This window comes from Sporobolomyces salmoneus (genome assembly GCF_050403485.1).
Source record: "Sporobolomyces salmoneus JCM6883 DNA, S_salmoneus_JCM6883_v1_ctg62, whole genome shotgun sequence".
Classification (NCBI taxonomy): domain Eukaryota; kingdom Fungi; phylum Basidiomycota; class Microbotryomycetes; order Sporidiobolales; family Sporidiobolaceae; genus Sporobolomyces; species Sporobolomyces salmoneus.
The window spans coordinates 66,592-93,632 of record NW_027481101.1 but is presented as its reverse complement, the minus strand read 5'-3'; the positions used below and the strand labels follow the sequence as shown (position 1 = coordinate 93,632).

The following is a 27,041-nucleotide window of genomic DNA, read 5'->3' as shown; positions in this document are numbered from 1 at the left end:
CCCCCCCCCCCCCCCCCCCCCCCCCCCCCCCCCCCCCCCCCCCCCCCCCCCCCCCCCCCCCCCCCCCCCCCCCCCCCCCCCCCCCCCCCCCCCCCCAAGAAGAGAAGAACATCGCTGACGACACCATCTCTCCTTCTCTCTCGCTCTCACTCGATCGACCCCTTGGTGCACGTAGATGTTGAAGCACGGCAGAGCTGGAGTACCTCTCGAGGTGATGGGTTTGATGTTGGGAGATTTCGTCGATGAATTCACCATTCGAGTAATCGGTGAGCTCTTCTCGCCTTCTTTCGTGTACGCGGCGGTCCCTGATCACACCTCGAGGAAACGTTGGCAGATGTGTTTGCGATGCCTCAAAGCGGTACGGGAGTTTCAGTAGAAGCGGTCGATCCAGTTTTCCAAACGAAAATGTTGGACATGTTGAAACAAACTGGAAGGTATGCTCGCTCTCGCTCTCTCTACGATTCCCCACAGAAAGACTGACATCGTATGTGCGTGAGAACAGACCGGAAATGGTAGTTGGTTGGTATCACTCTCACCCAGGATTCGGTTGCTGGTTGTCTTCAGTCGATGTCAATACTCAACAAGTACGTCCCGTTTCGAAACCGTGTTACCACCTGGAGTCTACTTACTGACCTCAATCTTCATTCTTGGCGATGTAGTCTTTCGAGCAATTGAACCCGAGGGCAGTCGCAGTCGTGGTCGATCCGATTCAGTCCGTCAAAGGTAAAGTCGTGATCGACGCTTTCAGATCTATCAACCCTCAGCAAATCATGATGGGACTCGAACCTCGGCAATCGACTTCGAACGTCGGTCATCTTCAACAACCCTCGATTCAAGTAAGCTTTCTCGAAGTTCTCAACCTAATTCACGACCTGTTCCATTGATTCGTTCGGTCCCCTTTCTCCAGGCTTTGATTCATGGGTTGAATCGACACTATTACTCGATTGCGATCGCTTACCGCAAGACCGATTTGGAACAATCAATGCTGTTGAATTTGCACAAGAAGAACTGGACTGAAGGACTCAGGTTGAACGATTGGGAATTGACGAAGCGCTCTAACGAAGAGTCGATCAAGGTGAGTCGTGTTTTTTTTGTTTCTTGCTGTGTTCCTCTGTCCAGAGAAAGAGAGAGGCTGACTCAAGACGATCTCCTCCTACTTTCAGAAAATGTTGTCTCTGGCACAAACGTACACTGAGTCGGTAAAGGAAGAGTCTACTTTGACGAAACAAGAACTCAAGACACGACACGTTGGAAAGCAAGACCCGAAGCGACATCTAGAAGAGCAGGTGGAGAAAGCGATGGGAGATAGTATTCTCCAAAGTCTCGGAGCCATGTTGAGTCTCGGTGCGCTTTAAGACCATCTTCAGTGTTGAAATTAGCCTCGCTTGCACATGCACAGACGAATGGATCTCTCTCTCTTCCTCTCTCCTGCGAGCTATCGCCGAGCAAGGGTAGCGTACACGTAGCGTGTTCCAGACATCTACGGTGCAGTTGTGGAAGGTTGAAAGGTAATAAAGGGGAGGGAAAAGAGATTTCAGATTGGAGAGAACGGTCAACAGCTCAGCTAGATCCATAAGCGTTTCCGAGGGGGAGCACTCCGCCGTTCCCGTCGACAAACGTGCCCACAAAGTCACCTGTAGGTAAAGATCGCGGAGCGAGGTCAGGAGAACTTCTACCTGGATCGATACGGAGTTAGGAGGACGACGAGCTCACCGAATGCGGCATATCTCTCGATCCAGTCTTGAGAATCCATCCAGGGAACCATCCTCTTGTGGAAGTCCATCTTCTCCTGTTCAGAACCGGAAGTAAACCCGTACTCGGTGAGCCAAATCGGTTTGTTGAACTTCTCGTGCGCCTCGGTCAAGTGATTCTTGAAGTATTCAAAGTTGGTCGGCGAGTCGTACCTTTATGTCGCAAGATGATGTTGAAGAGCGTGAGTCAGCAGGTCCGCGCAAGAGGAGAGGAGAATGAACGCACCAGTGAAGAGCGATCGCATCAACAGTGTATCCCGCCTGTTCCGCTCCGTTCATGAACCCTTCTAAGAACGTCAAGCCCATCGGAGCGGCTAGAACGTCAAGAGGTAGAGCGATGAGCTGTTTTATGCAATGAGCAGCCGGGAAAAGAGAAGTGACTCACCTCCATTAGTGATCGCAGGAGAGACAAGCTTCAGAGGACTAGAGCCTTTCGCAAAGGGTTCCATATGGTCCCGCCAACCATCGAGAGTCGCTTGAATAGTCATGTTCGCTTGCTCGCCTAAGTCGGGTTCGTTGAAGCTGAAAAAGGATGTCGATGAAGCCGACGAGTAGACCTTTGTCAGCAAGCGGAGGAGCGAAGAAGAGAGAGATAGAAGCCTGCAACGTACCCGAGCAAGTGAGTGCCACCCTGACTCCTCGAGTACTCGACATCCTTCTCCCAAGTTGCGAGATGGTTCGAGTCCGGCTTCCAAAGCATCGGAACGAACTGAGTCTTACCCTGGAGGGACCCAGTCGGTTCGAACAGCTTGGAGCCCCAGTTGTAACACCACGAGATGGACGATTCGAGAGGATTGAGGTCAACGAGGCGTTCAAAGCCCAATCCCTTCTTGCTCGAGAGGGATTTGTCGGAGGCAGGACGAGTTGACGAAGAGGAAGAGGGAAGGGGACGATGCGAGCTTGTGACGGCCAGGACGGGAGCTGGCTCGACCGTTGCAGTGAGCTGGGGCTTCGTAGACGTTGCCGCCGAGTTTTCGACCTCTTTCTTCAAAGCTCGGATCTCCCTGCGTAGCTTCTTCTCCCTCTTATCGAACACAATTTCCTTGTGTTTCCAATGGTTCTTCCGGGCTCGAGCGAGCATTCGGTGAGTTTTCGAGGCGAGCCACTCGGTGTGCGACAATTCGGTCTGCGGCGTCGAAGTTGCCAAAGTCGAGCTGATGGAGAGAAAGAAGAGAGGCAAGACGCAGGCAATGAATCTCATGATGAGCGTCGTTCGAGGGCGGGAAGAGGGGGAACGAGCGTTTTCGCCAGGAAGGGGACGGGAGCAGGGCGATGCCGAATGTTCAGGTGAGAGGTAAGAACCAGTCGTAGGGTACTCTACGGCAAAACCAGTTTGACGGAGAAGGGACGGAGAGGAAGAGAGAGAAGAGGAATGAGGCGGACGAACGCGCAAGACGTGCTGCTCCATATGCACGGACTCTCTGGACCACGCGGACGCCTTGACCTTGGCGTTTGCGTGCCTCGAGCCGTGCACCTTCAATAAGATGGAGGTTCCGGCTCGTTTCGAGGTGAATTGGTCAGGGGCGTTCAGGCGAGGAGAACCATGGAATCTGGCTGAAGTTTGGAAATGACGTGGACGCGAAGTTCGACATTGGCGGAAGGGATAGTAGGAGGAAGAAGGAAAGGATATCGACTGATCACAAGACTAGAGTATTGCTCGCTTGTCTCTTCGCATCCCTGTGAAGGCACCCTCGACGTCACGCTACGGAGAGAGTCGAGATGAACCTTTTATCAACTCCTGCAGCTGTTTGATCTTGGCGCAAAATTTGACGTGCCTTTACCAGCTCGGTTGATCTAGTTGGTTATGATGCGGACCTAATACTCGCTTGAGTTTAGTCCGATGTCGGCGGTTCGATCCCGCCACTGAGCATTTTACCTTTTTGTTCCCCCTCGGTAGCAGTTGTGAGCGGGAGGAAACGAGCGCTCCTTCTTTCTTTTGTTTCTTGGCCCAGCTTGCTCAATTGATGAACCCTAGGCGACAGGCAGGTGGTCAAAGGTCAATCGACGGGGTGGGAACGGGCAAGAGATAGGGCTCGGAACTGGTTGCATCGTAGTGAGCGAAAGATCCAAAATGCAAAAAGAGAATGATCACATCCAGGTTTGAACTGGAGACCTTGTCCGAACTCGAAGAGTGTTAAGGACACGTGATGACGAACTACACCATGCGACCAACGTTGGTTGTTGGTCTATTCAAGTTAGTACAATAGATCAGACTAACGCCCCGAGCGAACCAGAACCAATTGTCAACCTTCCTGTCCCAAAACCGCGTCGAAGCAAATAAGGCCTTGTAACCCCTTCCAATCCTTGGTAGACCCTCCCAAGCTTCGTACACCTTGCAAGGTAGATTAGTCAATATTAAGGTCAACCAAGGCTAGGTTGGGATCTCAAGGCTAGGTTGACCTTATTAGGCCTTGTTTTGTCTTCCCAGCCTTGGAAGGTCAACCGAGCCTTGGTTGACCTTTTTTGCCCTTGTTTGCCCTTCCGACGCCTTGAGAGGGATTGTATGGTCTTCCTAGCTTTGGTTGGGCGTAAAAGGGCCTTCCAAGCTTGAGACGGGGTATCTCAAGCTCGAAAGGTGCTCTCGAGCATTGGTTTCGCAAACAAGCGCAAATGCGGTCGATTCAATATCGCTCGCAGCGGGCTCCAGTAGCTCTCCCACTCTCGTCAGAATCTCATAGTAGTCAAGCAAGCTGAGAAGAAAGGCGTGAGATCGATTACACTCGATCTACACAAGTCTCAGAATTACCCTCTTCCTCCCGAATCTCCTCGTTCTTCGCTGGAAACGAAGCGAACCAGCTGAATTGCTTGATCATCGTTGTGTGACCTATAGATACAAGAGAGCGAAGTATCAGCGATTCTGCTTGAGTCAAACTTGAGTAGAAATTACGAGAAAGTTGACTCACTCGCAGAAGTAGCTGACACGATTCAGCAGCGATAACTGGAGAGAATAGAGTGTCAGTATTCGATCGTAGGCTCAACTCAGGCGAGGAGGAGAGAATGGGAAACTCACAAAGCGCTCAAAAAGGCGAACAATCTATCTCACGGAGTCTTCAGTTTCTCTCTGAACAAAACTTTCTCGCCAGGAAGGAAGAGAGGGAATGAAACTTACAATTCCAGCAACGTAGAATGAGTAAGCAGCGGAGAGAAGATACCTGGCTGTGTTCGAGAAAAGAAAAGAGTCAAAGTGGAAAACCTAGAATTGTTCGAATCGAGAAAGGTTGTCAGGGAAATGTTCGAAACACGAGCAGAACAGACCATACGAATAGCTGTGCATTATTTACGTACCTCATCGAGCCTTAGAAGCCACACAAGCCGAATCACAGTGGTTGAAACGAGATCCGACTTGTCGAAATCCAAAATTCTCAAATCGATGAGTCAGCTCGAGTAGCGTAGAGAGACAAAACGGAGACTCTTCACTCACCTATTCAGCCTGATCGAGTCTGCAATCGTTTCATAACACTAAAGATCGAACATTGTCAAGTCAGTCGATGTTTGTAAACCTCGACAAAACAGCTTCAATCAGCTTGAGATAACGATGACATACCTTGTAGTTACGTTATTCGTATCATCCAACTGACCTGGTGTAGACAGAAGGGGGAGAGTCAATCAAGAGATGAGATGAAGTCGTCAGCGTCCATCCATCTCCCTCGCATCCTCCCCAAAGAGGGTAGAATTAGTCGGGATAGTGAGAGAGGTTTAGAAGTAAGCTATCAGAGGCGAAGTACTCAGTCTAGAGGAAGTGAGAGAGGCTGGAGAAAAAGAAGGGTGGGAGGTCGAAAATTGATGAAAAGCGAAGGGAGAGAGCCAAGCAAGTCACGCTGTAGCATCCTCGAGCCTGATACAGACTATAGCTGCTCCCTCCGGGCGTGCTGAGCGGTGAAGAGAGAAAGGGGAAATGTGAGGGAGAAAGCGACTTGTGATTTTTCGCGGGCGAATCTTTCGAGACTAAGTTCCTCCACATTCGAAGCTGTAGCGCAGCATCCGGAGCATCCACACAATGAACATACTACAATCTCATGCATATACAATCAGCTTCAGTCATTGCACAAAAATGAGGCGAGAAGCAGAATCTCACGAAAGTGAAGCGAACAATTTCGAGAATTTCCTGCAATTCCTTCGCTCGCTTTCAGTCACCACGATACTCCTTTCTATGACTTTCATCTTGCCGAGAAGGATTCCGCGCGGATCTATATGGACGAGTACAAGTTAGCGCATTGTTTTCGAGTTAACCGAGGCAGCAGTCAATCCTCACCTTAGCTACGAGCGCGCTCCGAGAGTACTCTTGAGGGTTCTGTTTCAATTCTGACCGTAAGTCGAGCGGAGTAGAGTGGTGAGAGACAGTCAAGAGGGCAAAGTTGATCTAGATTCAAGCGGACGCCTCGGAGCGCCGACCTCACGCCGGAGTGTCTTGGAATGCTGCATGATGTAGCTACGAAGTCTCTGAGCTGTTTGACGGGGTTTCTGATGTCGTAGAGCCGGTGTTCGAAGCGAGAGATGAAAAAAAGGGCAATCAAGGTCTTCCAAGCCCTTTCGAGGCTCCTTTGACCAAAAAAGGTAATCCAAGTCTGAATTTGACCATACAAGGTTGAGCTAATCTGATAAGGTGATTCAATCATTGTAAAACCTTGTAAGTCCTTGTAAGCTCCGGCCCTTACCTTATAAGCTTTGACCCGAACCTTATAAGCTTCGAGCTCACCAAACAAGGTCAAACAAGGATTGAAAGGTAAGCTTCGAACCTTGATAGAGTACCTAATAAGCTTGATATGAAACCAAGGCCAACCAAGGTTACAACCAGTTTTAGGACACCGCTGGTGTCCTTTGTACTCGTGTCTTGAGCTCTTCTCGGAGTCAAAGGTAGCTGTCTTCGACCAGAGACCCACCGAGAAGCGCAAAGAGCCAGGTCATTGTGAAACTTCTCCTTGGACAATCTTGCTGCATGCGTCCGTGTCTCTCTCATATGCTGTCCCCCACTCTTGTCGTGTCACAACAGCGTCACATGCTATGAGCTAGTGATTATGAGAGTCATATACCCCTCACACTCGCGATGACGATTAGAAGAGACCTGAAAGAACTTGGAGCAATGATTCGCTTCCTCATCCCCCGTTCTGCACTCTTTCTTCTCTATTAGCGGCATTCCGTTGAGCTCGAGACTTCAAGATTGAGGAGTGTCTTTACAAAAAAGATGTAGTGAATGAGGGATGTGGAAAAGAGACTGTCGCCAGGAAAGGAGAGCGCCTCGTTTTGAGAAAAGCACAGACAGCCAACTGTCTTTCACCCCTCCTCAACACATGTGCAGGTCGCGACAACGTCGCCCTCCTTCGCTCACTCGTGCTGTTCCAAGTCGGTAGAGAGCTCGACGCAAAAGCTTACGAAGGAATCGGGAGCAAAAGAAACAACTCGTTCGCTGCTTTGCCCCCACACAGGATCGAACTATGGACCTTTCGCTTACTAGGCGAACGCTCTGCCACTGAGCCATAGGGGCTGATACACGTGCGCCGCCAGCTCAACCTTACAAACAGCACACGAAGTTTTTCCCGCGGGAAAGTCTCTCCCAATTCCGTATCAATCCTTGCGCTGAATCGCTAGCCTCTTGATCAGCAGCGTGCTAGGTCCACAAAGCGATACTCTAGCAGCCAGACATCGAGCCGAGTGACGACTTAAGAGGGGAGGAATGTACTACTTCCTCTCTTTCTCTCCTTCCTCTCGTTCTCACGCCTCATACAGCACGCAACTCGCTCTCGAACCGTTCAGTCAACTCGTCTACATCTACTCTGCCAGCTCTCATCGTCCTACACGGTCTCTAGCGTCGCGCATTCATTCTCATCAATAACTTCTCTTTCGAGCGGTTAACTCCCCTCGATCGGCGACGGAACAGGCAGTACTTCGCTAGAAGGTGATCAAGAACTACACTGAGTAGACTGGGCTGTACCGAGTGAGTCTGAGCGAGCTTCAGTCGGATCTTCCCTAAATCCTCTTTTAGCGTGTCCCTCCTCGATAGCTGACATTCCTCGCTTTGGACTGAACAGAATCGATCCTGAATCATCATCCGCATAACTCATTCACACCGCTTTCTTCTTCCTCGATGACCGACTTTCTCTCTTGCCTTCCTCCCGAACTTCTCCGCGACATCATCGAATCTGCTATTCCTCGCACCTTCCATTCGACTACTTACGCTGAACGACAATGTACCCTCTGGTCCCTGTGCCGAGTATCACGAAGATTCCGAGCTATCGCGCAACCTCTTCTCTTCGAAATCATCTACATCCAATCAAATGATCAACTCGATCGCCTGGCTGCGATAGAAAACAAGACTTCGAGCATCAAAGAAGCTCATGTAGGGTACGCTTTGCCTCCAGGTGTACTTAAAGATCTCTGGGAGAGATGGAAAGGCCTCCGAAGTCTTTTCCTTCATCCATTCGCGCGGGAAAGAATGTCGGGCAAAGACCCCATCCCAGTCGTGCGTCCGAGTAAGTCTGCACCTAGACTACATTCTTGACCGATAGAAGCTCTGCTGAAGCTTTCGTCGTTAGAGCTCATCGACTTTCAGATCATGGCGCCTACTTTCAATTGCTTAGCTCTCAGCCCTTTCACCTCCCTTCACTCTCTGACTCTCGATATTCGAGCGCTAAGATCTGCCGCAAAGCGCCTGTCAGATCCAGCATTCCTCCCCGCACTTCGAGCTCTCGGTCTCGTTCTGCTCGACGGGCCGTCACAGCCAATCGGAATTAAACTTTCTCGACTACTTCGACAAGTCGACGCTATCTGTGTCGACGAAAGGGTCTACAGACTCGCGATAAACCGACACTTGTCCGAGCACTCTTCTCGAATCTTGGTCGACCTTTACGATTTCTCGCTCGAGCTACCCGACAGGATACGGGCTCTCGCATCCGCTTAGCACATTCGTATCAAAATCTACAGTAAGGACTGGCCACGCCTAACGATCAGCCGTATTTCCAAGCTCCTCTCCACCGCTCAAAATTCGGAAATCTTTCCCATCAAGTCCCTTTACCTCGACCCCTGGCTTCACCCCTCGGAAGTCCCAAGCCAACCTGGAGGTTTGGCCGTCGAAATGAATCGAGTCATGGAGGAGTGTCAGAAATGTGGAATCGAAGTAATCTTTGAGCAGCAACCCAAAAACGCTGAGGACGCCTTTATGTCATGAGAATTCTGGTCGAGGCAACAAAAGAGAAGAGAGAAGGAGTGATCAAGCTTGTGGAACATACTGGAGGAGGACGAAGTGATCGGTAGGAGGAAAGAGTTGGCGCAGGGTTCGAGAGGAATTGTCGATGGAGACTTTGTTCAGGTTTTCAGTTCTTTCTCGAGTTTTCGTTTGTCTTTCTCTGTTATTAACATCACTGTTACTGAGCTCGATTCATGCCTGCCTCGTTTGCGAAAATTAGAAGCTGTGTTGCCTTTGAGTTCGCGAGAACATGAAATCGAATCGAGCTCGTCGCAGTCGCCACATTCTGCTTGCATTCTTTTCACCTGTATTCTTCAGCCGCCATGCCCCCGTTGAGATCGTCAGCTGCCTCGAGCTTTTGATGAGCAGAGCCCTCGAGCCTCGAAAGCTCGAACTCGCTCAGCTCTCGCTCTCTTTTCTTCCTACCTTTCGCTTCCACATCTCGCTTGCGCATTCGACTCGCATCCAGATATTTCAAACAGCTTCCTCGATCGATCAAACGAGCTCTGCACCGCTCGCTCTGCCTCAATCGCCGTCAGTTCAGCTTCATCAAACAAACCATTTCTCGGACCCCCTTCGACCCCCTCGAACAGCTAGGGAATAGGAACAAATTAGCTGGAAGGTGGATTAAAGGCTATCGGGTGCGTTCATACCATCTCGAGTGAGTTTGAGCAACTTTCTCGTTCGATCCCCGCTCAGCGCGTCCCTCTTCTCCACCAGCTAACCCTGCTCGCTTGCTACTGGAACAGACTCGATCATACACTGCTCTACTTTACGATAACCCTTCCCGGCCTCTCTCTTCGCAATGACCGACATTCTCTCTTCCCTTCCTCCCGAACTCCTCCGCGACATCATTGAGTCGACCATCCCTACTACCTTCCATTCGACTACTTACGCTGAACGACAACGTACCCTCGGCTCGCTCTCCCTCGTTTCTCGCCGATTCCGAGCGATCGCGCAACCTCTTCTTTCCGAAATCGTTTTTATCGCCTCGAACTCTCAACTCGAGCTCCTCGCCAAGACGAACAATGACTTTCGGAACCCAAGGAACTCCATTTCACGGATGGGCTGGATTGTCACTCTATCTTGGAGCAGCTTGAGAGGTGAAAAGGGATTAAAAGCCTCGGTTTCACGCGCAGCAGAACCGGCCAACCTCAGATTGATCTTCGCTCCCTAGCCCAACTCGCCGGTATGTCTGTAGCTGTGACTGAAGTTCGTGACCGCTTTGCTGAAGCTGTCGTCATCCACTCGTTACAGGGCTTGCCCAATCTTCAAGTTTCGGGGTCTGGATTCAACTGTACCGTTTCGAGCCCTTTCACTCGCCTGCGCTCTCTCTCTTTCTCTTTCAACTCCGGTGCGCTGGTCGCCATCGTGAAAAGCCTGCTCTCCAGAGGTTCTACCGTCATTACGAGCTCTCGGCCTCAATACCTTTAGCGAATCTCTCGCTCGCGAACTCGTACAACCCGGTCTCTTCCGGCTCCTCCCGCAACTTGATACTATCTGTGTTCCTCTCAGCGTTTACAAAGTCCTCAAGTTCGAAATCTTCGCTGGCTATTCTTCTCGCATTTTGGTCGATGTCCCCAACATGTACCTTGACGAGACCGTCGCGGCGCAATCCCTCGTATCCGCTCAGTACATCCGTATCTTGTCGCTTCAAAACCATTCCTCGTGCCGGATCCAAAGTATCTCGAATTACATCTCCGCATCACGAAAATCGGAAAATACATCGCTCGTATCAATTTACCTCGATCTTCCGCTTCATCCTTCTCGCCTCGAGACCCCAAACTTAGTTACAGATATCGAACGGGTGATGGATGAGTGCGGGCAAAGCGGGATTGAAGTTGTTTTTGAAGCGCAACCTGGGAGTGATGCGGATGGTTTTATTTCGAAGGAATTCTGGTCGAGGCAACAAAGGAGAAGAGAGAAGGAGTGACCGGGTGTGTTGAATATGTTAGAGGAAGAAGATATTGTCGCAGGAGGCTGTAGAAGATTCGGACTTTCTATCTTTCTTTCCCATTCTTTCTCACTGTCCAGCGTCATTGTTTCCCTTGGCCCATGAAGCGTTCTCTGTTCTACTTTGTCCTTACACGTGACTGGCCGAGACAGAGAACGGGCAGGGTAGAGATGGGAGAGTGGAGGAAGAGGGAAGAGAGAAGAAACTCGAGCTCGATCAAGCGTGTCCAGCCTTACGCACCTCTTACAACGCTGAGCAGCACGGCATGGGTCATTCCATACGAGATCAAGCTTAGTGTAGATGCGAACGGTGGAAGAAGCTATTGTAGAGAGTGTCGTGATTCAAAAGGGGTCAGTCGAAGCAAAACTTCGGTGCTACCCATCGGCAGCAAAAGATGTGTTCGACCAGAGCAGGATTTGAACCTGCGCTCTGAAACAGAAACAGATAAAGAGCTCGTAGAAGAGATTCTAGTCTGTCGCCTTAACCGCTCGGCCATCTGGTCTAGTAGTTCATACAGTCTCGCGTCAAAATGGAGATATCAATGAACTATTGGTAACTTTAGGTGCCAAAACCGCTTTGAGCAAAAGAAGTTGTTGTGTTCCCTTCCGATCCTTGGTAGACCCTCCAAAGGTTGGTACACCTTGCAAGGTAAATAGGTCAATATCAAGGTCAACCAAGGCTAGGTAGGGATGCCAAGGGTAGGTTGACCTTGTTAGGCCTTTTTTGGTCTTTCAAGCCTTGGGAGGTCAATCGAGCCTTGATTGACCTTTTTTGCCCTTCTTTGCCCTTCCAACACCTTGGGAGGGGTTCTTAAGTCTTCCTAGCCTTGTGAGGCTATATCAGGCTATTTCCAAGCTTGGAAAGGGGTATCTCAAGCTCGAAAGGTGCTCTCGAGGATTGGTTTCACACACAACTTGAATGCCGCCCTGGCCAAATCGCTTGTAGTGCACTCCAGTAACCCTCTCACCTTTGTCAGTGTTTTGAGCAGACTCTGGAAGCAAGAGAGACAAGAGCGAGAATCGAACAGAGGTCCTGGTTGGGGGTCTACAATGAGGGAAGCAGTGAGTGAGAGTGCAGACATGGGGGAAGATACAACAAGGGAAAAGTCTCTTGTTGTAGTTTCTGGATTCTCGTGAGTACAGACTATGCTCGATTGAACTATCCCAAACATTTACACAAAGCAAAGATCTAGGACAGAGAAGAGAGAGCTACATAGATTTGGGTTTAAATCTTTTCCAAAGAGTAGAGAGACATGTTAGAACTCTGTGTAAAAACGAAGCAATGGTGGTAGAGCGAGTGTTACTGATAGAATCAAGTATCTTACAGGTGAAGAGAAGAGAGTAAGACTTCACAAGAGTGGGACTCCATAACTGCAAATGACAAATTAGAATGACTGACTCCGTACAAAGGTGTCAATTGAACTGCTAGTGAACCAGGTCGTATCGAATACGATATAAGTCAGCATACTATGCGTGTCATAGATGACGGCCAGACAAGTGATTGTGATGTTATATCGTACAAGATTATACCAGAGCAATTGATGTCGAGCTGATGGATTATAAGTGCAGGAAAGTGGCATTGTGATCTTTTAGCTGAGAGATTAGTTCAAAGCTGTAAGAGTTGAGAACTCAAGCAAGCGTAGAAGAACGGCAAGAGATTGACTGCAATTGGCCTATGGCCTTCACAAGTCACAAAATCACCCCTCGTTTGGCTCATATCTTCTCACTCGGAGACAATTGTGTGACCTGAAAAGGGTGGCATAGATTACAGGCATTGCACTGGTCATCTGAGAGAATCGAAGTGAGAGGCGCTGAGAAGAGAGAGATTGAAACCAAGACAAGGGAAAAATATGGACATGCGACAGAAAGATTGAGTCAAGCAGAAGGGACGGGTGTCGGGTAGTTGTACTTTCTGACTAGGGGTCAGTCAGCTCCCACGCCTTGCCTTTATTGACTAAGATTTTGCAGCGGAATGCAATCAAAACGATCAGGAGACAAGACAAGCATGGGAGACAATCTTGAAAGAGAGAAATGGAACAGAACAGGGCTTGGGAAAGAGTTTTATTCGAATGAGAGGGAGAAGTGTCAGTGAGGGAGGGTGAATGGAGGACTTGGGCCGAGTGAGAGATGAGCGTACAAGGGCTGCTTGCTTGGGGAAGAGAAAAGGGAGAGGATGCATCACCAGGTTGGGTAGACTCTGAGAAACATGCAGTCTGTCCTTCTGCCAAACAGTAACTTGCCTCATATCCTGCCTGCTCTTGCGATTCTCTAATTGACTGGTCCCGACAGCTTTCTCCAGCCTTGGCTGCTCTCAGTCCCTCATTTAGCATCCTGCTGAACTAGATCACGTGCGTGAAACGCACTTCTTACACACCCCGGACTGCATTCTGATCTATTTTTGTCCTACCCTTTTCTTTCTACCCTCTTCCCACCCCCCCTCTTTCTCTCCTTCGCTCCCTCTTTCTTGTCACGTTCTTCTTATGTTGACTCAGCTTGGGTACTCAGTTTTCTCTATTCTCCAAAACCCTTGTCTCTACTATGAAAGCTGCACTCATTCTTGTTCCCTCTTTCTTTTTCTTTTTTCTTTGTCGGAACAACTTCTGACGATGTCAACCCAGTGCAGAGAACCTGTGTACACACACTCTATTTGATCTTGAATTACGCGTATAACACGCAGGCTTGAGTTGAGCCTACAAATGATGTGGCCAGTTGAGCCTACAAATGATGTGGCCAGCTCAAATAGCGCAGAAATACAAAATGGAGACTCACCACTCACCAACTCAATGCTGGTTCATGCTGCAACCGTTTTGATAGTGTTCAGCAATCACTTCGCTGATCGCAACATCTAACAATGTAGCTCAGTGGTTAGAGCAGCAAACATGCACACCTGGGGTTTGATTCCTTAGCATGTCATTGTTTTTACAAAAACTACTCGCTCGACGCTCGCACAATACAAAGAAGCAAAGAAGATACGCGAGGTATGTAGATACAAACAACAAATACTCTAGGAGCTGTTCAAAGCAGAGCCCATTCCTTACTACTTCAGACCCGCACCTTCAGCGTGCGCCTACTTGCTTTACGTTCTCCTAGCTTGTTTCTGCTGACTCCTTCTGATTTGTCTGCTCCAGCGATTCCTTCACTCCTCATGCTGTGAGAAGCGTTATCATTCCTGATTGAACATTTGCAGGACACAATCACGCCGATTGACCACAGCAGCATCATACCAACCACCCTGATCCCACCAATCAGGACAAGATTGCGCTGTCTCAGTACAAACAAATGCTTGGCTATGGTAATTGAACTACATCTTGAGCAAGGTTTTGGGTGCTAAATCTTTGAGGGAGCCAAGGTTCAATAGGCACAGTTTGAATGTTAGAAACATCACCTTTTTGTTCTCAGGCGATGTGTAATCTCATTGAAACCCAGTTGGGACACGTGCATTACTCTTGTTCAGATTGGCCGCCACAGCCAGCTTCCCCACCTGACACTGTCTTCGACCCGGATCATAATCGTCCACAAAGACTATGTAGGGAGCTCCACCTGACGAGGCAATGTTGATAGAGAGGACATCAGAGTGAACGAGATCGAGGAGAGAAGGAGACTCGCGATCAGAAGAAGGGAAGGGAAGACGAGTTGCTCGAGAGATTCAGCAAACGTTGCAAGCCTCACCATCTCCTGTGTCGTCATCTTCTAGACTGACTACTTCTTCTGATTTGGAGAGAGAAACAGATGAGGGTTGTGGAGATGTTGCAGCAACGTAGAGAACCTTGTGTAGAGAGCTGAGGCGATCATTTGTGAGACAGTGAGAGAGAAGACTCAAAACCCTGAGGCTAGTGGTCCCTTGAGTGAATGAAGAAAGCAAGGAATCCGAAGAGGGACCATCCAGATCTTCCACATCCTGCTCACCTTGTAACAAACACGAGCCCCACCTCTGTAGACAGCTGTGCATGAGCAGAACAGGCGGCTGTCGGTGGGCAACAAAACATGTTTTACTTGGTGTGATTGGGATTGTTTTGTCTGTACTTGCTGGCAAGGTTAAAGAGAAGGAAGTCAAGAAGAAGACAAAGAAGATTGCAGGTAGAGGTTGTAGCTGACACTGTTGTGTGCTGCGCCACAGAAGGCGTAATAAGTGAGGGATGGTGCATCCCGGTAACATAGAGGCCAGGGAAGGGAGGAAGAACAGAAAAAGTAAGGTAGAAGTGTTCATTCTGCAAGATCACTCAGAAGGACAGGTTTCATAAGACGAACCAGAGTTGATTAAACTAAAGCTAAAGGATGAGATCAACTGCCAGCTTGTGTTTATCGGTAATGTGAACCATTCCGGATGGTGACGCAGTAGACCTATGGCGCAACTAATCATTAGTGTGATTCAGGAGATGCGCTTGAACAGGAAAGGCCAGCCTGCCAAATGCGTTTGACTTGCTTGCTAACTACATTGTCACCTCTGGCCTAGTTAAGGGCCAGCCTCGCTAGTATCGTGTATCTGTGAGATAATCTTCGCTGCTCAAATACTTGATGTACAATAGTTCGCTCTCAACTTCCCTGTAACCTGCACAGTAACATAGTCTATTTGACAAAAACAGCCAAAAGACTGGCGAGAACGTTCGTTGCGGGATGAAAGGGCAAGGTTTGACAAGGTTCACAAACAGAAGTGCGCGGCAGAGTTTAGCCCTACTAGAGGGTTCAGAATGAGACTGTTGCACAGATCTCGAAAGTGCAATCAGCGACAGGCAAGGGTCTGGTCCAGCTCAGGAGACTTGGTGGAGTACGACGCGAAACATGGAGGGCAATGAATGACATGAAGAAAACTTGGCAAACACCTCTCCATTCGCTCTCTTCATGCTACTGCTTAGGCGGACTCTGTTGCAGCAGACGCTTACACGGGTGAGTTCCCCTTGACACATTGTCCCCAGCGTAAATCTCCAAAGCAATTTGACCGAGATGGTTGGAAGGTCCTGCTTTCTCTCTGTCAGGCGGCGATGAGAGTGGCCAGTTTCGGAGGAAGAGAAGAATGGGTGAGAATGAACATCCCGGGTAGGTAGAAACTTCGGAGACGTTGATGATGCAGAGGAGTGCCACAGCACGATATGCTAAAGAGTTGCAAAGGACTGCAATCGCCCTCCTGTGTCTCTGCATTCCGTTGGAAGAAGTACTGGAATACATATTATACCACACCTGACTTTGTTGCTGCGGATATTAGAGCGCGTCTGTCTGAATACCGTCCTGTAAGCTGCAGAGTGTTCACTTTCCAGCGAGTAAACCACTCTCTGACTGAATGCTCAGTAGTGCTCACAAGCGCTTCACACTGGACAATGTGATGCTGGAGTGGGTGCTGGCCTGCAGATGGAAGTTTAGGGTTTAGCAGGCAGAACTGGCAATGCAGGACGAAGCAGCAGCTGCAACGCAGGCCCTGACACCACAAAAGGTGTTATCATATTCTGACAGCCGCACGGCGGCAATGGAAGCTGGAGTCTACTAAGGAGTGTGTGACAACCTAACAGTCAAACAAAGTAGCCCTGCAAATGGATAGCGCTCAAGCGTGTTGAATCATAGGGTTCGCTGTCAGCGCTTGCGATTGTTGCAGGTGCGGATGTCTGGCGTAAGGCTCGAGCACGATCAGAAAATGACAAACATGCATGTGAGAACCCTGAAGACTGGATCAACGAAAGGTTCCGCGGTAGCGACATGGGTGACCTGGCATACAGGGGGAAGTGCTTGCATTCGTTGACAAAGACAAATTGTCATAGTCTTTCAACAGATAGGCTAAGGTATAAAGAGAATTTAGATGCCGAGAGTGGACCGAGGCGGGACTGCTGTATCACAAGCTGTGGCAGAGCTGCTTTGGCTCCCGGAATTAGTGTCCGCGCAAATTTGGTCATCTGTTCTGCAAGTATCTTGAAACATGGACTGGTCAAGCCAGAGCTGTCTGAGTCAAACATAACGTTGTGATGGTCAGAGAGTGGTCTTGACCTAATGAGGTCTGTATGTGAAAGTGGAGAAATCCCACCAAGCGCAGGTGAACGGCGTGAGCAACTACGACTCTCTTAAGGTAGCAAATGCCTCGTCATCCAATTAGTGACGCACATGAATGGGTTAACGAGATTCCCACTGTCCCTACCTACTATCGAGCGAAATCACAGTCGAGGGATCGATTCCTTAGCATGTCATAGTTTCCTTAAAATTACTCGCTGGACGCTTGCACATTAGAACGTCTTCAAGGATCACCTTCTCCAACACGGAATTGCCCACTCAAATCCTCCTCCTTGTTCACCTTAGTCAAACGGTGTTGCAAAACGACTTAATCGCACAATGGTTGAAGGTCTTCTCTCTCTCCTCAATAAATTCGGAGCGCCCTGAGAACTCTGGGCCAAAGCACTCCAAGCTTTTGTCTTTGACAAAAACCAGCCTCCTCATCAAGCGTTGAACGGACAGCTTCATCTCACAATTTGGACAAGGAGACCAGTCAAGGTAGACACGTCAGCGTGGGGATGTTGAGCTTGGCGCACAGTTACGGCAGGAAGGAAAAAATCGGATAACAAGGTTTGTTGGATAGGACTCGAATTCAGACGCCTATTGACTCATCAACCCTCCAATCAACAAGATATATTGCTCTCCAGACATTCACGGCAACAAAACTGGTTTTGACTCCCATCACTCCTTTGATAAGCATTAGTTGTCCTCCTCACATCGCTCCAGCTTCACCTGCTTTTGCTCCTCCTCCTGCGACTCCTGCAGCTTAACCTATCACTCCTCCGGCTGCTCTCAATCCAAATCGAATTGTTGCTTCTCTTTCTCCCTTGATGCAACCTCCTCTGCCAGTCTTTGTTCAAGAACAAGCTCCTTCACCTTTGACTCCTGATGTAACACCTGCTCTCCCAGTCATCCCAGAATCACCCGATCCTTTTGACCTCTTCACCCTTGTTGCTGCATCAGAAGAAACAGAATAAAATCTTGACACTTCAGACGACGTGCTAAGCATTGCTCGATTTGTTGCAGCAATCAATTTCTTGACAGTGTAGCTCAGTGGGCAGAGCAGCAAATGCGTACACCAGAAAACCTGGGATTCGATTCCTTAGCATGTCATAGTTTTGACATAACCTACTCGCTCTACGCTCACACACCGCAATGAGAACGGGTACAAGGTTTTCAGTATTGTCCGTCCATCAAAGGTCTCTCCAGGTCCAAAAATTGACAGCTGTCGTTCTCTACCGACGCAGGAAGGATCAGTGCAGGAAAGCCAAGTCTCACAAGGTTCAACTCTTCGCTCAGGGATTTGTTCAGCGTCCAGGACTCTACTACAGAGAGACTTTTGCATCTGTCACCAAGTTTTCCTCATCTTTCTTGTATTTAGGACTTTATTCTCCAGTGTGAAGCGCTAGTAAGCATTACAGAGTACTAGAAGAAAGTAATAAAGAGTAACAGACCTGTTCTCCAGTGTGAAGCGCTTGAGAAAGGGAAAAGAAGTTGAGAAAATACCGGAGGTATTTCGATACAAAAGAGAAATGTAGAAAGCAATAAGCAAAGTATCAAAAGGGGAATTAACTTATGAGAGCGTCTGCTGCAACAAATTTGAGGTCTCCTTGCACTCGCTGCTCAACACCATCTCAAACTTCAACAAGCCAATGTTGACAAGACCTACCTCTACAGCAAGCCAGATTGTACATGCGAGTACCAGACAGGATTGCTGAAGACATTATGCTGGAAAGGCCTCAAAGTTGGAACACTCTCTCTATGGGTCGAAACAAGCTGTTCGAGTATGGGATGACTAAATTCATGATTCCCGTCAGGCCCTTGGTTACAATTGAACGGTCTCAGCTGCTCGCGTCCTACGTCAGGAACAAGGGGGGGGCTTATCACTACATTACTTGCTTTGTGAACAATCTCATCTTAGGAATTCAAATTCATTGATGAGCTAAGAGAAGCAAGCATCTTCCTCTCTCAAAGGGCCTACATGGAGGATGTTCTTCACTGTCTTGGTGACGCCAAACTGTCGCCCTGCCAAGGCCCCCATAGTCCTGAATCTCCAGCTCGTTCCTGCCCCTGCCTACCGCATCCCTTCTTCTCTCCCACTAGAAACAACAATACTTTCAAGCAGTCGGTTCCCTCATGTACGCCATGCTCAATACTTGTCCCGACATTGCTCACACCGTTGGAGGCCTCGGTCGTCACTCAGCCAACCCTGGTCCTCCTCACTGGTCCAACAATCATTCACGTTCTTCGTCACCTCAAAGGAACCCTCAACTATGGATCCAAGTTCAACCCAGACAACTCTTCTCTTTCCCAAATTCAAAGCAGAAAACGACTAGGACTGTGTTGCAGCAGACGCTCTCACGGGTTAATTCCTCTTTTGATACTTTGGTTATTACTTTCTACATTTCTCTTTTGCATCTAAATACCTCCGGTATTTTCTCAACTTCTTTTCCCTTTCTCCAGCGCTTCACACTGGAGAACAGGTCTGTTACTTCTTGTTACTGTCTTCTAGTACTCTGTAATGCTTACCAGCGCTTCACACTGGAGAACAGAGTCCTGAATCCAATAGACTGGGGTGCGTGCCCTCAAGATCTGGATCATCTAGGGGATACACTTTCATCCTTGCGAACGGAGATGTCCTTTACAGTAGTTGCCAGAACTTCAACCTCGTGTCATTGGATCTTCCTTTGAAGCTGAATACATCGGTCTCTCCCACACTTCTAAGGAAGCAATCTTCCTCTCCCACCTTCCTTGGCAAAGTTATACACCCCTCCCTCATCCTACAGCTTTCTCGGACGATGATTGCGGGACAAATTTTTGGGTGCATTGTGTAGCGCATGTTTGAACGGACTTGCACCAACCACTAGACCAGATGGCCGAGCGGTTAAGGCGACAGACTAGAATCTCTTGTACGAGCTCTTTATCTGTTTCTGTTTCAGAGCGCAGGTTCAAATCCTGCTCTGGTCGAACACATCTTTTGCCGCTGGCGAACAGAAGCGAAGTTGCACTTCAAGTGATTCTTTTTGCTGCTCGACACTCTCTACAATAGCTTCTTCAACTCCTTGCATGTACACTGAGCCTGATCTCGTATGAAATGACCCATGCCGTGCTGCTCTGCGTTGAAAGAGGTGCGTAAGATTGGACACGCTTGATCGAGCTCGAGTTTCTCTCTCTTCCTCCATTCTCTCATCTCTACCCTCCCTGCTCCCTTCTTTGACCAGGCACAGGTAAGGACAAAGGACAACAGAGAATGCTACATAGGCCCAGGGAACAATGCCGCTGGGCAGTGAGAAAGAATGGGAAAGACAAATAGAAAGTCCGAATCTTCTACAGCCTCCTGCGACAATTTCTGCTTCCTCTAACATGTTCAACAGACCTGGTCACTCCTTCTCTCTCCTCCTTTGTTGCCTCGACCAGAATTCTCTTGGGAATAAAGGCGTTGTGATAGGCTCCGGGTTGCTCTTTGAAGATTATTTTGATTCCGCGCCGCTGAGATTGCTCCACGACACCATTCATTTTGACTGGCAAATCTGCAGCCTGGATCAGGGAGGGGTGAAGCCAGGGATCGAGGCAAAGGGACTTGATTGAAAAATGTTTTGAATCGCGAGCGGTGGAGAGGGCTCAGAAATTTGTTTGATCGAGTTTCATGTGTTGGACGGTAGTGATGGATGGATGTGCAGTAGAGTCAGATTGGTTTGAGGTGAGCGAACGGAGTGATTTACTTTGTGCCGCGCGTGAGGAAGTGCTTTCTTCCTCGTGCAAGTCACTTGTCATTCCTCAGTCATTTGCACGTTTGCCTTCATGTTGGAGTTCTTGATTTGAATGTGCTGAGCGGACGCGAGAGACTTAGTCATGTTAGGTTGTTCCAGGACGAAATCATGGACATCAACTAAACTTCAAGAAGAGTGCTTGGGGAAGAGTTGGTCTTTTGCAAGTCTGTAGGTGGTGACATCGACGCAGGTGGCTTCTATTTGTTTGAGTAGTCATCAAAGGCAAATGTCGTTGAGCTTGGTGCTCACGTGGTGTGAGGAAAACAACACCGCTGAGGCAAAAGGTTCATGAACAAATCACCTCGCACAGATCAACCTCCTCCAACAGTATATGAGTCCCACAGTCACTATTGCACAGCATGTGACGCTGTCGTGACACGGGAAGAGTGAGGGAGAGGAGAAAAGAGAGTCGCGGACGCATCACAAGATTGTGAAGCGCTGAAAGCAAAAGGAGAAGTTTCACAATAACCTGGCTCTTCGCGCTTCTCGGTGGGCCTCTGTTTGAAGACAGCTACCTCTGACTTGCGAGGAGAGGTCAAGACAAGAGTACAAAGGACACCAGCGGAAGGTCAAAAATTGGTTGTGTTTTGCTCAAAACGTGAGCCTAGTATGGCTTTGAGTTTTGGCTAGAACAGCAACTCAAGTTGGTCGCATGGTGTAGTTGGTCATCACGTGTCCTTAACACTCTTCGAGTCCGGACAAGGTCTCCAGTTCAAACCTGGATGTGATCATTCTCTTTTTGCATTTTGGATCTTTCGCTCACTACGATGTAACCGGTTCCGAGCCCTATCTATCTCTTGCCCGTTCCCACCCCGTCGATTGACCTTTGACCACCTGCCTGTCGCCTGAGGTTCATCAATGGAGCAAGCTGGGGCTGAGAAACAAAAGAAAGAAAGAAAGAGCGCTCCTTTCTTCCGAGTTCCTTACAGTAAGCTTGTCGTTTCGCTCGCGTTGCTACTGAGTCGGGAACCAAAAAGGCAAAATGCTCAGTGGCGGGATCGAACCGCCGACATCGGACTGAACTCAAGCGAGTATTAGGTCCGCATCATAACCAACTAGATCAACCGAGCCGATAAGAAAACGATTCAATCATGCGTAGTAGATAGAGACGTTTGCAAGTTCGTCATTCATCTCGACTCCCTCCGTAGCGCGACGTCGAGGGTGCCTTGACAGGGATGCGAAGAGACAAGCGAGCAATAATCTAGGGAGGTCGCAGCGGGAGAGGATGCACAAAAATTTCGAGAGAGAAGTCGTCGAATTGTGATCAGTCGACGTCCTTTAAAGCCTTCTTCCTCTTCTCTTATTAATACTATCCCTTCCGCCAATGTCGATCTTTGCGTCCACATCAGCTCCAAATTTCATTCAGATCCCATCTTTCTCCTCGCCTGAACGCCCAACGCAGTCCACGGCCGAAGTGGAAGATGATCATTCAACCCTGACGCGACAGCAACCGCTGCTCACGAGGGCAGAGGAGCGTCAAATGAGGTTCAAGAACGCCAACACGTACGTGTATATGTCCTCGAATCGCAGACGCAGGACCTGATACTCACTCCCTTTCATCCTCAATAGAAAATGGGACTCCCTTTCACGCATGATCGAAGAACAGAAAGCAACTGGATCATCGAGCTTGCTGCAACTGTTTGGAGGAGGACTCGACTACAGTGCGGCGTTGGGAGGAAAAGGAAAGGCAAGCGACATCGGGACGAAGCAGACGAGGCGGAAGAGCACGCGAGGTTTGTCGGGGATCGAGGGGAAGGAGAAGACCATGGCGAAGAACCGGAAGAGTGCGTCGCCGGTCAAGGAGCAAGGCGTCCAGAAGCCGAAAACTTCAAACCACCACGACGCTGGAGCTCGGAAGCGCAGTGTACTCACGGAAGAGGTAGCAGAAGGGAAGGAGGAGAAGCACTCTAGTCTCAGCATCATCAAGGCGAAGCGAATTCGAACCGGAACACGAAAGGATCGCATGAAACCGGATTCGCTCGAACTTCAACCCACCATTCTTGAATCCTCGTTTCCTCCTTCCGCTCAACCGACTACTGCACCAGTCCCCGACAAGCCCAAAGGACGAGTACCCCGAGCAGCCATCAGTCGGCAGGTCAAGGGATCGCGGCTATCGAATTCTCCTCAGCCTTCTCGACCTCCGCCGAGCCCTCGGCAAAGTCTCTCGTCGGTAGCAGCTTTACAACCAGGAGCAGGAGACAATGAGCAAGCGCCCGCGTCTTCGAATGAAGGAGTACAATTGGGAAGGAAGAAACCGCGAGCTACTCCGCCAACACCATCGATTTCACAACCTAAGGCAACTATTCCCGCCCGCGACAGCGATTCACAGACCGTTACATCTCTTCATCAAACTGTGGAGAAGAAGAGGAAGCTCTTGAGAAAGGAGGAATCTCCCAAAGCGAAAGTCATTAAAAAGCGACGAGTACCCGCGCGTATTGAAAGTAAAGACCACGAGCAGCTGTGAGTTCACCTCTACCCATTCTACTCTTGGCGGTCTGTTCTAATTACTCATCGAGTAGCAGCCACGTCGACTCTCCCTCACCTGTGCTTGCTCCCCCGCTCTCTTCCGCCCTCGAAATCGCGACCATTCCTCCCTTACCCCCCTCGCCTGATCTTTCCGCCACGCTAACGTCGAAAACGTCTCAAGTCGTCGTTCGATCGGAGCGACTCGAGTCGACATGGTCTCGAGAAAGCAAGGTTAACTCGTTTGATTCCCTGATCGGCGCAACAAGAACAGCACTCCGAGATACCTTGTTCGTTCTTTCCTCATTTGGCTTATGACTTCTGCTGACAGCTGCCGTGCAAAATAGAAATGAAGAGGACCTCGACGAGAATGATCGAGCCAGGACTGACACGCTCAAAAGCTTCGTCGCCAGCTTCCGCTTCTCCTTGTTGCATCGCGTGAGCCTCATCACTCTATTGGCCCACGAAGTGACTTTTCATGACTGACTTTTGACTGTTTTTATCGCTCAAGTCTGCCGATCTCTCGCACTATTCCGCTCTGCAGCGCAAATCAACGCTGTCGAAAGCGACGATCAAGAAGCTTCAGCTGGAAGTAGAAACGCTTAAAGGCGAGAAGAAGAGAAAGTAGCGATACTCTCCCTGAGCTTAGTCGTGTGATCCCGTACTGAAGTAATGCATGGATCAACAAACTGAAAATGAATCGGACTGAATCCTACTCGAGATAGAAAGACGAATGAAAGAAGAAACTAAGAGAGATCAATAAGCACCACCGACTTCCTTCAGAACTCGCAACGCTTCCAGTCCCCCTACCCTCTTCCCTACGGCAGATCCTTCGTCCTCACCTTCTTCAAACTCGATCGCCGGGGTCTGGATCCTCAACCCTTTCTCGTTCGCCAGATGCAACAGGCAGATAAACATGTACGAGGTCGAAATTTCCGACATCTTGTCTTTCGGATACAATCGTCGCAATGACGAGACGACGGGCAGGAGCGCTTCCTTCTTAGCGACGCCGCGAGGACGAGGTCGAGGAGTGTCTTGTTCTTCTTCGTCGGAGGATAGAACGAGTTCTTCAGGCGGTGCCGAGGGCTCGTATACGAGGGAAGTAGGGAACTGACATCGCGAAACGCAGACACACACGTCAGTACTTGAACAGCGGGACTACAGAGAGCGACGACGAGACTCACTTTTTTGACGGGAAGCGCCACTTCTTCCAATTCTTTCCACATCGTATCTTTGAGCTTCTTCACGTCGATCCTCTTTGCACGTTTGGCGTAATTGACCGTCTCGGGTTTCACTCGCTTCAATTGACCAAGCGTCAGAGCGGCGAGATCTTCTTCAGCTTCGGAGACCGGATCTGGCTCGTCTCCGTCGCCGGACGCGAGCCATTGAGTATCGAAGGGTGGAGGATCGTCGTCGTCTCCGCCTGTTTATTCATGGAAAGTACCGTCAGTATCGGAAACATGATACAGAGCGTACACGATATTCTTCTCTTTCGCGGTGTTGGGAAAAGCTCACCTCCACCAAAGTCCCCTCCGTCAAACCCTCCGTAGTCAAGTTCCCCGTCCGGCCCAATCGGCAACTCTCCAATACCGTCTTGAGCGACTCCACCTCCGTTGCTCGCGCCGGCTTGCGCCCAAAACGCGACGTCTTCCGCCGCCGGATCGGCTCCGTTTGCAGGTAGAGCTGCCGGTCCTCTTCGACGCATCTTGAGGGTCGTCTTGGGTTTGAGGAACAGTCGTAGGAGTACGTTTGAATTGAACTGGTAATCGTCCGGGAGGGTGTGATCGTCTCGATCTTCTTTATTTTGCGTAGACTTGCGGCTTCCCTTCTTTGCGACAGCTGTCGAACCAGGTAGCAGAATCGATGATTTCGTAGCCGCGGGTTGAAATAATTCTTCTTTCGAGAGAGGCGGTTCAGCGCTGAAGTCGAGCGTGAATGGTACTTTCTCTTTGCGGGGTTTCTTGGCCGCTGATGGCGCGTCCACACTTTCATCGACTGCGTTTCGCGGAAGAGCAAGTCGCTCAGTGGAAAGTCTCGGAGAAGGCGATGTAGACATCTCTCACCTTTCTTCGCGGTTCTTCGCATCTTCCAATGTTGAGGTCCCGCCCAGTTCTTGCCCATTGTCCCATCAAAGTAGTCGAATAATCCTCGAGTGTCTTCTTCTGCCGTCCCGGGTCCATTTCCATCCATCGCCATGACGAGGTCTCTTTCTCCCGTTCCCGCTCGGCGAGGATCGAACGATTCCACTGCTCCATATCCAGCACCACCTCCACCTCCACCGCTTCCTGCTCCTGCTCCTGCTCCGACGCGAGGTCCAGCTCCGGAGAATTGATCTGCGAAGAAATCAACCTCACCTCCGTCTCCTCCGGTAAAGTCAGGCAGCCTCTCGCCCTCTTCGAATCCACCTCCGAAATCATCTCCACCAGGGCCATAGTCGTCGAAACCACCGAAATCTTCTGCATCTCCAGCTAGTCCCGCGTTGTTCGGCGCGAAATTGTAATCGTTCGGAGGCCGTTCGTTTCCTTCGTCGTTGTCGTCATTCGAGGAGGCAAGGTTAAGTAAGTCGAGGACGAGTGCAGAGTTGGGATCGGCTGAAAAGTGGAAAGATGCTAGAGACGGAGTGAGGTGCATCGAGGAGAGTGAAATCAACCCTTGCGGAATGCATTTCTCTGCAGATTTCGAAACGTTTTGAAATTTAGTTTTCGTCGAATCGCAGCAGAGATGAAGCAAACTGACCTCTCAATTTCGCAATATCGACCTCGACGCCTTCCTCCTCTTCCTCTTCCTCGTCTCGCTCTGCTTCGTCTTCCTCCTCGACACATTCCAATTTCGCATCTCCAGCATCAAACACGACTTTCATGTTGCCATCGCATCCCAAGTGATTCATGAGAATTCCTCCTGCGCCTCCTTCGTCGAAATCTGCCGAAGTCTTTTTAAACAGCGGATCGACCGTGAATTCTAGGTCGAAAGATTTGATTCGAATCTTTGAAAAGTCGTCGGCCAAAGTCGCGGTAGCTCGATTTGTCTGGTAGGAGAGGGAAAAGCTCGATGTTAACGACGCTGAATCAGCAAAGAAGAGAGGCAAGTTGAAGCTCACTCGTTTCTTTCCTTTGCGACCACCTTCCTTCCCTTCATCGCCGTCACCATCGTTTCCGTCTTCATCCTCCTCCTCCCCGTCTCCATCGTGGGCGTTGCCCTCTTCTCCCAGCCCACTCAAAAGCTTGCCAGTTTCAGTCGCAACCGAGTCCACCCTTGACGTCCAGATCTTTACGCAACCGTCCAAGGTACAACTCGCCTTTTGGAAGTTGATCGAGTTGTCGCCGTCCCCGTTTCGTAATAAGGACATGTCGTGGAAATAATCGATCAAGGCCAAATTCCAAGTATTTGTCGAAGTGATTTTCTGTCACCTCCCGCGAGTCAGCCAGTCGTGCTCGATATCAACCGAGATTGACTCACGTTATCGGTAGCGATCTTCATCCACTCCTCGTAGCGCTGTGATTCGACTACGAGGGGACCTGCTCCGAGAATTCCGCTAACATTCCTCTGCCCTCCTCCAGCGCCCCCCGACCCACCGAGAGATTCGCGTTGTAGTCTGTGTTGTGCCGCTGCGAGCACTCCCAATCGTGCGCGAGGATTTGCAGGTGCGGGGGGATTGTTGTTGAGTGAAGGGTCGGCGGGAACTGGCGCGAGAGAGGAACGCCGTCCTTTGTTGAGACGCGGCATCTCTTGATGATTATCGGCGCGTTACTCGCGAGTGGGAGAGTGGTGCAGGAGATGGAGAGAGAGAACAAGATGAACTCAGCCTCCGTTGTTTTTCAACATTCTTCCGCTCCTCTCGATCTTCCCGGCTAGCCCGACTACCCCTCTCGGGGTCTATTACACTCAGTCAACGATTGATAAACGCGACCGCCAACCCCCCTTACCCCCCGTACCATCGCCAGAATCGAGGAAAAC

At 49.7% G+C, this 27,041-nt stretch overlaps 4 protein-coding genes across 4 annotated transcripts; 2 read left to right on the top strand and 2 right to left on the bottom strand.

Moving 5' to 3' along the window:
- Positions 1-175: 175 nt before the first annotated feature.
- Positions 176-1,355, top strand: RPN11 (proteasome regulatory particle lid subunit RPN11; the record flags this gene model as incomplete). The annotated part of the gene is made up of 6 exons (XM_076634524.1): positions 176-266; positions 335-434; positions 503-584; positions 660-836; positions 908-1,075; positions 1,164-1,355. The coding sequence occupies 6 exons, from the start codon at positions 176-178 to the stop codon at positions 1,353-1,355; spliced, it is 810 nt and encodes a 269-aa protein (XP_076485521.1).
- Positions 1,356-1,560: 205 nt separating this feature from the next.
- On the bottom strand, positions 1,561-2,952 carry JCM6883_006279 (glycoside hydrolase family protein; the record flags this gene model as incomplete). Its single annotated transcript, XM_076634523.1, has 5 exons — positions 1,561-1,634; positions 1,714-1,904; positions 1,978-2,065; positions 2,137-2,273; positions 2,363-2,952. The coding sequence occupies 5 exons, from the start codon at positions 2,950-2,952 to the stop codon at positions 1,561-1,563; spliced, it is 1,080 nt and encodes a 359-aa protein (XP_076485520.1).
- An 18,996-nt stretch (positions 2,953-21,948) lies between these two features.
- Positions 21,949-23,088, top strand: JCM6883_006278 (uncharacterized protein; the record flags this gene model as incomplete). The annotated part of the gene is made up of 2 exons (XM_076634522.1): positions 21,949-22,127; positions 22,194-23,088. 2 exons carry the CDS (start codon positions 21,949-21,951, stop codon positions 23,086-23,088), a joined length of 1,074 nt encoding a protein of 357 aa, XP_076485519.1.
- A 755-nt stretch (positions 23,089-23,843) lies between these two features.
- BRN1 (condensin subunit BRN1) lies at positions 23,844-26,810 on the bottom strand (the record flags this gene model as incomplete). Its single annotated transcript, XM_076634521.1, has 7 exons — positions 23,844-24,197; positions 24,272-24,510; positions 24,603-25,082; positions 25,151-25,756; positions 25,824-26,112; positions 26,185-26,487; positions 26,544-26,810. 7 exons carry the CDS (start codon positions 26,808-26,810, stop codon positions 23,844-23,846), a joined length of 2,538 nt encoding a protein of 845 aa, XP_076485518.1.
- Between the last annotated feature and the right edge of the window lie 231 nt (positions 26,811-27,041).